General features: G+C 41.3%; 1 protein-coding gene across 1 annotated transcript; it reads left to right on the forward strand.

Annotated features, from left to right (window-relative positions):
* The first annotated feature begins 997 nt into the window (after positions 1-997).
* LOC147885115 (uncharacterized) lies at positions 998-15066 on the forward strand. Its single transcript, XM_087397273.1, has 21 exons — positions 998-1309; positions 3263-3308; positions 3398-3528; positions 3668-3763; positions 6408-6569; positions 6801-6941; positions 7080-7217; positions 7687-7830; positions 8097-8234; positions 8553-8702; positions 8797-8946; positions 9235-9351; positions 9429-9572; positions 9667-9755; positions 9857-9974; positions 10273-10400; positions 12669-12747; positions 13243-13331; positions 13957-14159; positions 14234-14311; positions 14628-15066. The coding sequence occupies exons 1-21, from the start codon at positions 998-1000 to the stop codon at positions 14654-14656; spliced, it is 2682 nt and encodes an 893-aa protein (XP_087253399.1). The 3' UTR covers positions 14657-15066.
* The last annotated feature ends 1121 nt before the right edge of the window (positions 15067-16187 follow it).

Below are 16187 nucleotides of genomic sequence, written 5' to 3' on the forward strand. Positions count from 1 at the left end.
ACTTGAGTCTTTGATCTCTGGAGAGGCTTCACGCGAGCGTTGCGACATATCGGAGATCCCTGTGAGAAAAGTGCGAACTTGCGCTCTAGTTTGTACCATTCCTGGAAGAAGATTCGGGCTGCTCCCTGAGGTTGCTCATGTTGGAGGGGGCAGGCGAGGCAGGATGGAACCACCCGTGGAAGTCTGGTAAAGGAGGTCCTATTTGAGGTAACACCGGTGATGCCGAAAGTGGTGTTACTGCTCGTGAGAGGACAGGAGTAGGTTGTAGAGTCCACGGATCTGAGAAGGGATAAGGAGCTGCTGTTAGAAGTGGAGGATATCCAGGAGAAGGAGTGCCTTCAGTGTAAATACTGTCTTGGGGAAGGTACAACCTGTATAGGAGGATATCTGGGAGCTGAAAGAGGTGGAGAGTACCCTGGAGATGTTGAAGGTGAGGGGTAAAATTCTCTCCAAAGATGGACAGCAAACTCTTGAGGAATATCGGGTTCTGGGTATCTTCGTGTCTCGCGGAACACAACCTGGACTGTGCTGAGGAAGTAATGTAACAAAGGTGCCTCACGCAGAAGATACAGGATGTGGTCCAAATCACTAGGAGGGCACGTGACACAGAAATCCCACGATGCAAAAGCTCCGAAATGGGCTGGTTGTGCAATCTGAACACGATATTGTGTGGTAGATGATGCTTGAGGTGTCCTTGAAATGTCGGGTGAATTACCAGGGGTTTCCATGCTTTAAGGGAGCGTCTTTCATTTGCTGTAATTTGATAATGACAAGAGAATCCTTAAAAGCAGAATGGAAAGACTCCACCTGGCTATGATTTAATCTGCCAAATTGTTGCGTAGAAGAGGCCTGCAGATTTCTGTCCGGAGGTCCATGTTGCAATGGGTGGCGAGGAGCAGATCTGGGCTTTTAATAGGCTGTCTTCATCGCAATAGGAGGCTGAAACTGCTGCTGATCTGGCAGGCAAATGTAGCGAACTAAGGAGAGCAGGCTATCAATGGCGCAACAGGCTGTAGGTACCCGATTCTGGATCGCAATAGGGGCTGGCGCACCAGGCTGCTGCTGTCATGGGAGACTGGCGAAACAGGAAAGGGCTGGCGAGGCTGGTGTTGCACACGATGCAGGCTGGAAAGGAGCAGGGCTGCAAGGGCAAGGAAACTGGCAGCGAAAAAGGCAAGGGGCTGGCAGCGAAAATGGCACGGCTGGCAGCGAGATGGTGCGTGAAAACTGGCAGCAAACTGGCGTGGGCTGGCAGCGAGATGGCGAGGGCAAGGCGGGCAGCGAACCTGTGCGGGCTGGCAGCGATATGGTGAGGGCTGAGGCGGGCAGTGAACCTGCGCGGCTAGCAGCGAGATGGCGAGGGCTGAGGCGGGCAGACCCTGCGTGGGCTGTCAGCGAATGGCGATGGCTGAGGCGGGCTGCTGCTGCGTGGAAATCCGTACGGTGCATGCAAATCCGTACGAAATGTCAAAGAGGTGCGTCCCTTTTTCGTTGGGGGCTGCCTAAGGTTGGGTGGTTGCCCAAAAATTAAATGGTGGGTTTAATTAACCCTAGGGTAGCTAGGGTAAACCTAAGGTTTGGGACTGGGTTTTCCATTTTAACCCCTCTAGGTACCCTTTTATAGGTGCTTGGTGCCTAAAAGGTGTGCCTATTCGAAGGGGTGTGACCCTTGGAATAGGTGCACCTTTTCATGAAGGGGTGTGTCCCTGTTTTTAAAAGGGGCGTCCCTACATGAATAGGTGTGTCCTTGTGTCCATGATGGGGTGTGTCCCTTGAGTGAGGAGTCGAGACTCTTCATCAAAAGGTGTGTCCGATGGTGGAAAAGGTGCGTCCCTTGGTTTTGGGACAGCCCAAGCACTTGAAAAGAATGATTTTTGTCGTGTCCATTCACATCAACTCGTGATGTGTGGGAGATGGAGAGGCCATGGATGACTTTAGGCAGGGTTGGCGCTTAAAACTTTTATGCTCATCCTCTCCATCTCTTCCATGCACGATGTGCATGGGTATCCTTCTAGCGGAAAAGATGTATCAGATCAGCGCTAGAAGGTGGGGGGCATTTCCTACAGGCAGGAGCGAATTTTGCTCTGATACCACTGTAAGAAATCCTAGATTTACTATATTTAGAAATGTGCTAAGGAACATAAAGGAGACTGAGATAGCAGAGAACAAGGAATAATTGTATTGCTTGAATGTCTGTAGTGTATCTGTAGTGTCATCCATACAATTGGGCCTCTCTTATATAGAGAGTGAAGAGTCACACATGAAAAGGTGTGTACTCTAAAGTGTGTGCATGAAGAGGTGTGTACCCCTTGTGTGTACCCCTTGTGAAGGGTGTGACCCTTGATGAGAGGGTACATTACAATAGAAATGTCTTTTCAATAGGATGTCTCTTGTGAAGGGTTGTGCCTCATAGGAAGTGTCCTGTCGAAAGGGCAAGGGTTGTGCCTCTTAGGAAGTGTCCCGTCGAAAGGGCATACCCTTCCACAAGTGTACATTCATCAAACCATCCATAAGTCTAGAAATAGAGAAAGGAATACGTCACAGATCGTGACAGTCTGAAGCATTCTCAATCCTAAATGCGCCAAAGAAAAACAGCAGGTTCAGAGTGTGTGTAGACCATTGGCAGCTTAACAAACAAACAATCAAAGTCTGATTCCCATTAGCATTCACGGATAGCATCTTGGACAAAGTAGCAAGGCACGAGATGTGTTTGTTCATGGATGGATGTAGTAGGTGCAATGAAATCATGCTGGCGGAAGAAGATCAAGCTCTTCTCCAAAGGTGGAAACATATTCAAGCAAATTGAAACCATTTGAGTTTCAAGAGAAGTCCCCTTCTTCCTATGATATCTCATCGTGAAAATTTCGTATTTATTTTCAAGTGTGGGAGTTGTTCATCAATGAAACTTCTCAGTAACCTGCTCTCAGGATTTTCTAGCTTCCATAAACATAAGTCATGGCATGGAGTGTTATAATGAAACTTAACTTAGTGTATTCAAATGTAAATACATGTTGGAATTTTGGAGTTTGCACTTGCTTGAACCTCCGGCTTCATCAAAGGAACTCTCTAATCCCCTTCCTTCCCCTTTGCTCCTCCTGCATATCTTGGTATATTTTAGCATGATATCAGTCATATTCCCAGTGATGTAGTGATGTAGTGACTCCTTTAGTGAGTCTTAATTGGCAGTGATTTATGGAATTCTCTGTAAATCTTGTGACTTAACATTTGCTAATTTAAATTTTTCGTTGAATGGTCCATGCAGACTCCAGTGCCTAGAAATAATACACCTGGAGGGGAAAAGAAGAAAGGTGCTTTTAGCTATCATATACTTGTAAAAGGTTTATATAGCCAGTTGTCATTTTTGTATGTAAGTTGGCTTTTTGTGCTGCTGTAGCAGGTAAGCGAGGCCTGGAGGAAGCTATATTGGTCAAGCCCTCAAAGAAGCAGAAGACATTGGAGAACACTTCCATTTTAACAAAAAAGAAAAAACCTTTTCCAGAAGAGACATCTGAATCTGAAGAGGAAGAGGTGTTTGTCTCCACATCTAATCATCTGACATGCAGCAGTCCTTCTCTCTGCTTGGTAGTTTCAGTAGTATGGTTGCAGATTTTGGAGTGTTTGCATTCTCAATGTTTTGTGCAGTTTTAAGCTGTTTGTGACTATGTAGGCTCCAAAAGTGCTTCCTAAAAAGAAAGGCTCCCAAATCTCAAAACCTCCTGCCAAGATTGTGGAGAGCAGTGAAGAATCTTCTTCTGATGATGAGGTAATGGCCAGTTTGCTCCATAAGTTTTTGTTTTGTTTTTATGTCCTGCCAGATTTTCCTGGACTGGATTGATGGCTTCAATTGGATTTGTTATGTTTGATAATGACTGGAAGGAGAGCCTAAGTAAAGGTCCATAAACATTGATCAAGTCTCTCTTTTGCCCTCAAGATTCTGAGCAATGCTCATAATCTGAGTGTCAACCTGTATCTGTACGAAGCCTAAGTGGATTTCTTATTATTGGTGGAATGTTTTACAAGCATCTGAGAATGTAATATGAATGATATTATGGCAGTAACATAAACTGGCGATGAAGTTAAAAAAGCAGAAATGCGTTGAAGATGTTGTATGCCAAAGAGCATTCAGAGGCAGAAGACATTCGCAAGAGATTAGAAGGGAGCAAAAGGGAGGCTTAAATGTTTTGGGAAGAGGGGCCATCGCAAGGAACTGGAGTGTAGATAACTTGCAGGTATAAACAAGCAGAGTCCATGAAACAATGCTGGGAAAAGTGGGGAAGTTCTATCCGAGAGAGTACTTCCTTGGTAGTTAAATTAGATGATGGAGGCATGGCTCATCCCATAGAAGTACTCAATAACATTAAAATCGAAACCTGTGGTCTCACATATCGGGTGTGCCTTGTTGTAATGGATTTCCAAAATAGCCCTGGGTATGAGGCTATTCTAGGGATACCTTTCTTGCGTATGGTAGGATTGAACCATGATTGGCGCTCCAACAACATTTATCTAAGGAAAGATCAGCAAGTCGTGAGGATTGATGTTCGAACATGGAAGGGGGTTTCTGGGAGATATTGCCTTTTGGTGTAATATTGATAATCTTTTTTAAAAAAGCATATCAGATATGGACTGGGTTACCAAAGTAGATTGAAATTATGGTTAAGTTTTATGTATACAGATGAATGTTCAGACTCTTCCCTATTAAATGTGATGTAGTTGACCAAAGTTGACTTTTACCTTTGGAGAAGCTCTACATTAACTAGATCAACCCCCTGCCTCCCCTCCCCCCTCCCCCGGTCTCTTTGTGTCTCATTGTTCATGTTCTCACTGTTCCTTCTCCCCCTCCCCCCCCCTCACTCCCACCCACACGCGCACTTCTTTGCTTTCACTTTTAAATTCGTAATATTGGAGCATGTGAGCTTACTCCCACACCAAAATTCTTATATGTTCTACTTTTGTTTCTGTTTTTATAAGACTTTGGAAGGTTGGATTTGAGGATCGTATTTGAGAACTATTCACCCCTCTCTCTCCCCCCCTGCCCCTCCTCTCTCTCACACTCCCACCCACACCTTCACTTCTTTAATATCGGAGAATGTGAGCTTACTCCCACACCAAAATTCTTATATGTTCTACTTTTGTTTCTGTTTTCTTTAAGACTTTGGAAGGTTGGATTTGAGGATCGTATTTGAGAACTATTAAAAACATGTCATGATGTATGTTCACCTCTTATTTTGTTGAAAACTTTGGACGACAGTGCATCTTTTGGTGGGAACATGAGATTTCCTTTGGAGATACATTTCTTTTTATCTTGGTTTAAACAAAACTTCACTCTTCTTCCTCTTGGGTGCTTCTTTCCATTCCCCGCCCCTTGTGCATTGCATTTCCTTCCCTTTTTTCTTGCTTGAAGAAATTACCAATTTTAAAGTTTGGATGATCTTGGCCTTCATTTCTCATCTAGTCTATTGAAGAGATTTAGAGAAGCACACTCTAAAATCATTAAGGAATGCACTATTAAGCTTCCGCCCTCAACTTTTCATCCTTTGAGCCAGCCTTCCTTTCCCCTTTCCTCCCCATGACCTGATTTTAATGGGGAAGGAATTATGATTCTGAAGCTTGGGTATATCTGGTCTAATTAGGGGATTAGTAATAAAATAAATTAGGGAGTAGACCACATCATCCATGCATGATTTCTATTTATTTTTTATGAGCCACAATGGCCACTTGTTCTTACCATCATTATGGATGCATCTGTTGAAAAAATTGAATGGGTAAAGGAATATAATTTCTGAAATTTGTATGCTTATTAAAATGTGCTATTCACATGTTGCTAAACCTTCTCTACCGCACATCTATGAGCGGTGCTTGGGCCAATGTTGAAGGCTTATGAATGTGGTAAACCTGAATGGGGGAGCCAATTAGAAGCACAGGGAAATTTTGGCGAGGTGCGTAACGCAGGGGAAAAATAATAAAAATGAGGTCTAGGAGGATGTGAAGAATTTGGTGAAGTGAGGTTTGTAGACAAAATACAGTAGAGTTCCTCGTGGAATTTGTAATGGTAGTTAGATGGCTTCTGTAGTACTTGTTATCTCATTGAAGCCGGCCCTGCCAAGGGGTAGAAACTGATCTTCAGGTGAGTGACCCATATAGAGTGGTCTAATTAGCAGACACAACAGGGGTTTCGTTTTTGACTCAGCAGAATTTTTGATTGCAATTATACTGGTGGCCTTCAGAATTATTCTTACAGATGTGATCAGTTACTTTTATGAATTTGACTCTCTCTCTCTCTCTCTCTCTCTCTCTCTCTCTCTCTCTCTCTTTCTCTCCACGCACACATATACATACATTTAAAGCTTTTATGCACCAAAAGATTTGATGTGATCATCTTGAATGTTTCGTGGAGTTTTGCTTTGCAGCCTATGAAACCTCCAGCTAAAACAAGTGTGAAACCTGGAGCTGTTGCAAGTGCCCCCAAAGCTAAGTTGCAGCCAGCTAAAGGTGTTGCTGGCAAGGTTGGCAAGAAAGGTGGGAAGCAGGAAAGCTCCTCAGATGAGGACTCTTCTGACGGTGATGAAGAGGTTTGTGAAAAGCTTACTTGAAGATGTTTCATGTATACAGACATTGCATATTGATGAAAGAGAATGCAGGTTACTCTGCTATGCCAGAGGTTGATGTGTGGTTAAAGTATAGCGAATGGTTTCATAGGTCTCTTTTATGTTCAGTTTATTTCTGTCCTTCATTTGTCTTAAGAATCTCCCAGGTAAAGCTCTTGCAGATGTGTATTTGATTTTCTATTTTATTTTTTGCAGCCTGCAAAGCCAGTTGCAAAAGCTGGAGCTGTATTGACTTCTAAATTGCAGCCTGCCAAAGTTACTGGCAAGAATGGCAAGGCATCTGCGATGCAGGAAAGCTCTTCGGAGGACGACTCTTCTGATGAAAGTGATGAAGAGGTGAGCAAACTCTTGATTTGTGCAGTCAGTCTACTGCTCTCGTCTTACATGTTTGAATAGTAATTCCTATAGGTTTAACAATTAACTTGAGTTGCTTAAGTTAGGATATCACAAAAACTTTTCTGTTGGGTTTTGCAGCCTGTAAAGCCTTTGGCTAAAGCAAGTACAAAAGTTGTTCCTGCTGCTTCTCAAGCTAAGCTGCAGCCTGCTGCTGCCAAGGTTGCGGTAAAGCAGGAAAGCTCCTCGGAGGAAGATTCATCTGAGAGTGATGAAGAGGTGAATGAGCCTTGTAATAAGGAGTTTCTTATTACAGTAGATAAAATGCCACTTGTTGTCTTAACTCTCAGGGATTGCCACTGGAGTTCATAGTACACTGCTTTTCGTTTTTGCCATAGCCAGTGGGTGTTGTATCCCCATCTGTTGAGATACACATCTTTTCAGACTAGTATTGGAAGTTTTTTTCTATTTTTTTTCAATCTTGGTTCTTTTATTTTTACTGTCTGCATTGTAGTGGATATCCTAGTCAGCAATAGTGCTGCTAGAAATTTTAAATATCAAATTTATGGTGTGCTAGTGTTTATTTGTAATCTGTGTAATATGTGAGCTGTAACTGATACAAAGGCCTCATCTCCTCATTCCTGAGGGGTCAGTGTTAGTATCAACAATTAACATCACAAGCCCTTTCTCAATCTCATGCAAACTATCTTTTTCTATCAAAAAACATTTTCTTCCTCTTCTCATGCAGATGCAACCAGTTACAAAGGCAGTGGAGCCTTCCCTGAAGCCTCCTGTGAAGATGGAATCGAGTGATGAGGAAGATAGTTCAGAAGAGAGTGATGATGAAGAAGAGTCTGATGATGAACCTCAGGTTAATAAGCCAAAGTCAGAGGTACTTATGATTGAATGATTTCATGTTCTAAGGATTTTGCTTGGCTCCTTTGAGTTTAGTGTTTACGGAATGCAATTTCATTTGTCTGGGTTCTGTAACTAAATGATGAACCTCAGCTTAATAAGCCAAAGTCAGAGGTACTTATGATTGAATGATTTCACGTTCTAAGGATTTTGCTTGGCTCCTTTGAGTTTAGTGTTTATGGATTGCAATTTCATTTGTCTGGGTTCTGTAACTAATCCTGAGATTCACATTACTTGAAAAAGAAGGAAGTGAAAATTTTGGGGAAGCCATTAGTGAAGCCTCCAGTAAAGAAGGTTGAAAGCAGTGAGGAGAGTAGCTCTGAAGAAAGTGAAGAAGAGTCAGACGAGGAGCCTGCAGGAAAAAAACTGACCGTGGAAGTGGTAAATGTCAATTTCTCATATACAAAGCCCAAGGTTATGAAGTCTAGCTCAAAAGTTTAATGGAATTCTGGGGTGAAGCGAGTGGAGAGGTTGAGTAGTAGTTCTGAAGAAAGTAGCAAGACAGAGAGCCTAATCTGATCGAAAGTAGGGGAGGAAAGTTGGAATATAACTGTTTCCAGGCAAATTGATTTTGTGTAAGATAGCTAGAAAGTCAAAGCTGACAGTGTGCAAAACATATCAATGGTTTTCTTTCAAAAGTAAATTTACTCAGATCTGGTGATACCAGAATTCAAATTTAATCTGTAGTTGTTATTTCAGCCCAAGACTAAGGAAGTGAAGAGTACTGCAAAGCCTGTAGGGAAAGCCTCTGCAAAGGTGGTGGAAAGCAGTGAGGAGAGTAGCTCTGACGAAAGTAGTGAAGATGAATCAGATGAGGAGCCTAAAGTTAAGAAACAGAAATTGGAGGTGGTAACTATCACATCTTTAATAGAAGAGAGATTGTTTGATGTTTAATTGAATAGTATTATTGGGTTTTAATAAACAGTGTGAAATGTTCTTGTAGACAAAAACTAAGGAGTCTAAGAATGTTGCGAAATTGGGAGTGCGGCCTTCTTCTTTGAAGAAGGTAGAAAGCAGCGAAGAAAGTAGCTCTGAAGATAGTAGTGAAGAGGAGTCAGATGACGAGCCAAATGTACAAAAACAGAAATTTGAGGTGTAGCCATCAACTGAGCTCATCAAGTGGAGTCTTACGTTTAGATGATATTTTTGTATCGATTAATGATTCCTGTATGGCCAAAACCAAGAAAGCAATAGTTTTATACTGGTTGTGAAGCTTTCATTAAGGCGGAGTTAATGATGAACTAGCAAAAAACTTTAGGGAAGCCAAAAGTTAACAGCATTCAGAGGCTGTTTCTGGCTCTTCTTACAAAAAAGGTCTACTATTATATTTTAGAGCCACTGAAACGAAGTTTTAAATAGCCTCGATGATGGGTAACTGCAGCTTAAATCAAGTTTGCAAAAACCCAAAGCTCCAGCTAAGGCATCTACAGAAGAAGAAAGCTCTGAGGAAACCGATGAGAGTGAGTCTGATGAAGAACCTTCAAAGAATGCAAAGCAGGTATAATGAATTTGGATTTGTAGATTCTTTATTTTGTGCTCCTAGTGTTCCTTGAGTGAAAGGATTTTTGGTATCAGACGATACCATCAAAGGCCACTGTTAAAGGCAATGTGAATGGTGCTGCACCGAGTAGTGAAGATGAGGAGGATGAATCTGAAGAGGAGGATGAAGAGCCTAAGAAAAAAAAGGAGAACGAGAATGGAAAGGAGAAATTTAAACAGGTGCACTTCTGGCCTCAGGAATTTTGTAGCCTTGTGGCTATACTTGTGTAGTGTGGGCCTGGCCTTACAGTGTTGATGCCTTTGTTGGATGAAGGTTGCAACACCTGCGAAAAGCTCTACTGAAGGTGGCAGTAAAACTGTGTTTGTGAAGAACTTGGCTTGGAGTGCTGATGAAGACTCCGTGTAAGCTCATGTGCTTCATTTCTCTGGTCACTTTGTTCAAGCAAGCTAGCTCTTTGTTCATGTTTGGCTGACTGATCTGTGCTGTCGGTGTATTATGGCAGTCGAGAATTCTTTCAGGATGCAGGGGAGATTCACGAGGTACGGCTTGCAATGGGAAGCGATGGACGGTTTCGAGGATTTGGACATATAGAATACACTACAGAGGAAGGAGCAAAGAAGGTTGTTTACATCTGCCACTGTCGCATTAGCCTTTGGGATTTGCTTCTTTTTTTTAGGGGGCGATGCTTCTTTGTTCTTTAATTGCTTTAGGAATGTAGGTATTTGGTGGTATTCACATCTGTTACTCTTTATTTCATTAATAATCTTGTCCCTCTGCAGGTTTCTTTATTCTTTGTCATTCTGTGTCATGAAGAGTTTGTGAAACTGGACATGTCATTACTCAACCATAGAGGAAAATTTTCTCAATTTATTTGTATGATTTTCAGTGTTTAACGATCTCTCTTGGAAAATGTGGCAGGCCTGTGACAAGAGTGGACAGTCATTTGGAGGACGTGACATCTTTGTTGATCTAGCCAGGGAGCGAGTTTTCTCACCATCAAGTGCAGGAAGACCGGACTGGAAGTCACCAAGGGGTGGAGGTTTCAGGTGCATGTCCATAGTCTTTCAAAGTTTGCCTGTGTCGGTGTTTGATGTTTCTTCCTATTAAGTATATTTTCATTTGCATAGATGATATGCTGTCTTTTCTTGATGGCACATTGATGCTTGTTGTCTTGCTCATTGCAAAAATGTACTCTTTATTCTTGAGCTCTACAGTCTTCAAGAGGTACTATCCTTAGATCTAGAAAGTATTCACATGGAATACTAGCTTATGTTTTAAAGTCTGACAAGGATGGTTGTCAATGAGTTTTGATTTACAGAGGACATTAATATTTGATTGTACTGCAGGTTGCAGTTGCAGCTTGACTGCTTTAGTGCCTCCTTTGTCATGGCTGAGTCTGCCATTCACCTCTGGAGTGCTGACAGAATTTCAGTATGAAGACTTGTATGGATGGATGCTCAATTGTGCGTGGATGTGTGTGTATATGTATGTGTGACCCACTGTTGGATGTTGATGGCATCGGTGCTTGGTCAGTCCCTTGTCATGCGTGATGGAGTTTATGGTTTTCAACCTTGCAATATGATTATGAGATCGAAATTGCACTATTTGTAGTGTTTTCAAAGGATGAGCTTGGGCATGTTCCTGGAATGATCTAGATATATGGTTATTGGCGTGACATGACTTCAATCCGGTTTTCTTGAAGGAAAATATTGCCTGAATCTTGCTGCTTTGGCCCTTTCATTCTTGTGGAAGTGAATAGTGAATGAGTAACTTTGTTTACGTTGCTATGTTGGTATATAGTGCTCTCTTTCTGTCTCTTTCTCTCTCTTATGCAAAAGCCTCCATTCATACTGGATATTGTTTATGTGATTTGGTTAATTCCATGCATGGAGGTTTTGCTAATGTAAGTACACTAAGATGATAATACTTGGTTGAGACTTTCACCAGCAGTTACAGGTTTGTTTTAAAGAGAAGTCTCACCTAGTGATTATTCTTCCCTGCTGAAGCCTCTGTTGTAATGTAGACTTGCACACCCTGCTAAGGGACTATCAGAAGATGGTTGTTTTTTGGTCCAAAGGGCCTTCCATTTTTTTTAGTTTGTATTTTGTCAAGTTGACTTTTTTCATAAGAATCATTAGTGTTTTAAATTGACTTTAAAATGTTAAGTTAGCTTAGTATTTTTGCTATCCATCTGCAGGGTCTATAGTGGTTTTGGCACCTTGTTTAATTATCCAGTAAGGGCAATGGTGAAGCCATCAATTGTTTGATTAGCGTCACTGCTGAGTCATGGTAGCTTGCCCCTGCTAAGGAGAATAAACCCATGAAAAGGGGGCATAACTTGTAAAAGCAGAGTTGGCAGAGAGAAAGAGACCAAGGCAAAACAGAGAGCCACAATAAAGGGAGATGAAAAAGAAGAAAGATAATATAAGGTGGAGATGATGCTGCCAGATAAAAGAGGAACCACAATCAAAGATAGGGAAAAGCTGATGAAACAAAAGACATGGACAAGAACGGTCAACAGCCAGCAAGAGAATTATAACACATCCACCAGCTAGAAGGGCACGTGTGGCATGCTATCACTAGATGGATGGGGCCTTCTCGAGGATAGGTATACCCCTCCAACTCATTGGGATACTTTATTTTTTGGTTTCAATCTGCAGTATTCTATTCGTTTTTATAGGAAGAGTTTGGGCATGTTCTGGAATTCGTGTTTGTGTGTGTACGTCTCTCTCTCTCTCTCTCTCTATATATATATATATATAAATATATAAAATGTTAAGTTAGCTTAGTATTTTTGCTATCCATCTGCAGGGTCTATAGTGGTTTTGGCACCTCGTTTAATTATCCAGTAAGGGCAATGGTGAAGCCATCAATTGTTTGATTAGCGTCACTGCTGAGTCATGGTAGCTTGCCCCTGCTTGATGTGTTTTTTGGTTTCAATCTGCAGTATTCTATTCGTTTTTATAGGAAGAGTTTGGGCATGTTCTGGAATTCGTGTTTGTGTGTGTACGTCTCTCTCTCTCTCTATATATATATATATATATCTTTGTATATCTACACTCACATTTTTTTATAGAGGTACTATTTACACTCAAACACTCACTCTCTCTCTTTTAATGTGTGTATTTGTGTAAATATATAGTTATATATATATATATATATAGGAGGGGGGATGCAGATTATATCTAAATCTATTCATCTGTATATATGCGAAAACATATACAAACACGCCCAGAGAGAGAGAGAGAGAGAGAGAGAGAGATGTATGGATGCATCCAGTCATGGGTTATTAAGTCTTGCTCTGCTTCTTGCAGTGGAGGTGGGACTCCCAGATCCAGCTCTGATGCAACTGCTTTCGTTAGAGGTTTTGACAAATTTCAGGATGAAGACAGTGTAAGTAAATGCTTGCAATTTTAAGTGAACTATTACAAGCAGTTATAGCTTGAATGAAAAGATTTGGACTACTTTTTGATTAGCCTTCTCCTTTAGTGCTAGCCTTCGTCATGGCTGGGTTTGCCCTTCACCTCCGGAGTGCAGACAGAAACTCAGTTCAAAGACTTTGTATAAATGGATGCTCAAGTATGTGTGGGTGTGTGGATTTGGATGTGTGAGCATATTTTTATACTATGGTCTACACCCACTGTTGGGCACTGATGACGTCAGTGGGGATGTCATAGTAGCTAGTCCCTGCTATGCATGATGGAGTTTATGGTTTTCAATCTTATGAGTGACTATCGTGAGATTGGAATTGCACTATGTTGTGTTTTTAGAGGATGAGTTTGGGAATGTTCCTGGATTCATCTAGGTATATGAACTATTATGTGTCATTCATGTCTGATTTCAAAGTCACATGATATCAATTTCTCACGAAATTAGGTCTTTGTGCAGATTCGTAACTCTTTGACAGAATTTTTTAGCGAGTGTGGAGTGCAGAACATACGGATTCCAACTGACAGAGAGACTGGAAACATTAAGGGGTGAGCTGAATACATTGGCGCATTGTTTTTTTAGGTCAGTCACCACACACATTCTAGTATTTGGCACGTTTGTTCACATTCTGATGGTGCTAACCTGTGTGTGGTGTCTCTGAGAGAGAGAGAGAGAGAGAGAGAGAGGGTGCACACAAGGTTGGGATGCTTGTGGCTTTAAGGTAGTTTACCTGTTATATTTCTACAGATTTGTGTCTCATGGTGATTGGTGACTGCTGACTGCTGACTGCATCAATCTGAATCTTGCTTGAGAAAAAGCTCTGAACTTTGCGTGTTCTTTTTGCTTCATTTTGCTTCAAAATTATCCTGTACAACTTGGGCCTCCTTTGTTCCTTGCATCTGGGCCTCCTTTATTCCTTGCATCTCTTTCCAATAGTTCTAATCTTTCCGCCTGTTTTCTAGAGGGTTTAAATAATCACGCTTTGACACCCTTGGCCCGTGCCCCGTCCCACTATTTACCTGTGTCACCCAGGAAAATTGACATTCCTTCTGCAATCTTAAAAGTTTCTAGATCCCCCCCCTCCCCCCCCTCTCTCTCTCACACACACACACATAAACACATGTGCGTGTGAGGTTTTCATTGTCCCTATGCTAACTTTTAAAGTGAGTGCAGGTTTGCATATGTTGACATGAAGGACAAAAATGGTCTTACCAAGGCCATTGAATACAATGGATCGGAGTTTAATGGCCGCTCATTATATATTGAGGAGGCTGGTGGGGGTGGCGGCGGCGGCAGCAGTGGTGGGCGTGGACGAGGGGATTTCGGAGGTCGTGGTGGCCGTGGTGGCCGGGGAAGGGGTGATTTTGGGGATCGTGGTAAGCAGATGTGATGACAAGGTCTTTTCTTCAACTAGAATAAACATCTTCATAACGTTTCTTGTGTTGCATAGGTAGAGGAGGCCGGGGAGGAGGAAGAGGTGGAAGAGGGTTCGGAACACCGAAGGAAAAAGTCAATTTATCTGGAACAGGTCTGTTTTTGTTGGCCTTTGTGTTATATGTGGGGGACTTCTTAAAAAAGCAGGGACACGTTAGAGAAAGAACTAAAGGTTTATTACCATGTGGAAAACCATAAGAAAGAAAGAGGATTATTACTGTGTACTGAAGGCCAAAAAATTTTATGAGACCAAAAAATTAGAAATATCACCTGAGGATGAGCAAAATTGCAGCAGGGATGCCTAACCTTTTGTTTTGCACTCAGGGAAGAGAATTATTTTTGGAGGGGACTAAGGGAGTGTGGATGAGCGAAATTGCAGGGATGCCTAACGTTGTTTTTTGTCCTTTCAGGGAAGAAAACTACTTTTGGAGACGACTAAGGACTCTCTGAAGGTGGGAATGTGATTCATACTGTTGGCAATGTATGTGCTGCATACTCTGCATGTGCAATACAAAGTCCCGTTCTTTATCTTGTTGATGTCAGAGGGTCTCTCCTGCTGTGTAGATTTTCTGTCTGTTTACCCACAGCTTTTGGGATTTTTATTTCCTGATCATTTAGAAGGATATGCTTTCCCCCTAAACCTGCTGAAGATTGTACTGTCCTTATCGGTCTCAAGGGCTCGTTTGAAATGTCTTCAAAAAGTCGAAGAGGTGTTATGTATGTCACACAATCCAAGTATTGCTACGCAGTAATGACGGGGAGAAGAATCTCAAATAAAACAATGACAACAATTGTACGATCTTCACCCTGATGCACAGGGAGCTCTTGGAAAAATTGGTTCATTTCATTGCTTGGTAAATTAAGCCCTATTGTCAGGAGATGTTTAATGAATCGCATATTATGGGATTTTTTGCTAGAAATTTTTTATGAAGTACATGTGAAACTGATGGAGAAACTAACCATTTACTTCTAGCAATATAAAATTATATCCCACATTTTCATGTGTACTACGTAATATAGATTTATTTATCACTTGTGCAGACTCCTAAGATTTAAAATGTTAATATTTAGGATATGGAATAAGATACTATTTTGTAGTTTTTTGAAGGAAGGTGAGTGAACTGTCAAGGAAGTGCATACGCTACAATTGACTTAACCAATGAGCTCTAGTTAATTTAGCGATTGTGCTGCTATCAATTATATTAAAGGTGAGTATTTATTCCTGTTTTGATGAAATCTTTGGGGGACGGTTGGAAGATAATATGGCATTGTATTCTAGTATGTTCACTATGAACAAAATTGTAGTACCCTTTAATCAAGTTGGACTGTATCCAATCTAACAAATTGAAAATCTAGTTGCCATAATAGTTAATTGAAGAAAATGTAGACAACCATTAGACAATGGAAGAGGAATTGAAATCAAAGATGAATGATGTAATGGTTTTGAAGAATATGTTATCTAACAAGTTGAATAGGAGGCAATACATCCAGATAGATAAAACTCGCATGGGAAATATACTTTAAAACAACGTGAAACTCAACAAATGGAGACAAAGTCCAAACGAAATTTTAAATAAGATGCAAATGCATCTAAAAGCACATCGACTGAAATTTCAGAGTCAAATATGTAAGTAGTTTTGAGTATAAATAATAGTAAGGCAATACCTATTGGTATATTCGTGAGAAAGTATCTGAGGCATCTAAAATTATGTAAACAAAAGTAAGGCAAACCTTGGTATAATCGTGAGATAGTATCTAGAATTATGTACGTCCTAGGAAAAGAGTCATCTGTCAAACACTCTCATTGGCTATGCACATTATACAATGTCCGTACTGGAATTTAATATGACATCACCCCTTGAACATTATCTGGAATCATATACATCTTAGGAAAAGAGGCAACCATGGAATCGTATCAAACAGTTTCATACGCATAAATTATATTGGAAGTGGAAGCTAGGGCTGAGTGC

This window comes from Dipteris shenzhenensis, chromosome 26 (genome assembly GCF_047967505.1).
Source record: "Dipteris shenzhenensis isolate YYH24624 ecotype China chromosome 26, Dip_SZ_1.0, whole genome shotgun sequence".
Classification (NCBI taxonomy): domain Eukaryota; kingdom Viridiplantae; phylum Streptophyta; class Polypodiopsida; order Gleicheniales; family Dipteridaceae; genus Dipteris; species Dipteris shenzhenensis.

Coding starts and splice junctions, on each gene's coding strand:
- LOC147885115 (XM_087397273.1), top strand. CDS start 998: ATGGCGCAACAGGCTGTAGGTACCCGATTCTGGATCGCAATAGGGGCT. Junction 6,570..6,800: donor CTTCTGACGGTGATGAAGAG/GTTTGTGAAAAG, acceptor TATTTTTTGCAG/CCTGCAAAGCCAGTTGCAAA. Junction 12,748..13,242: donor AATTTCAGGATGAAGACAGT/GTAAGTAAATGC, acceptor GTCTTTGTGCAG/ATTCGTAACTCTTTGACAGA.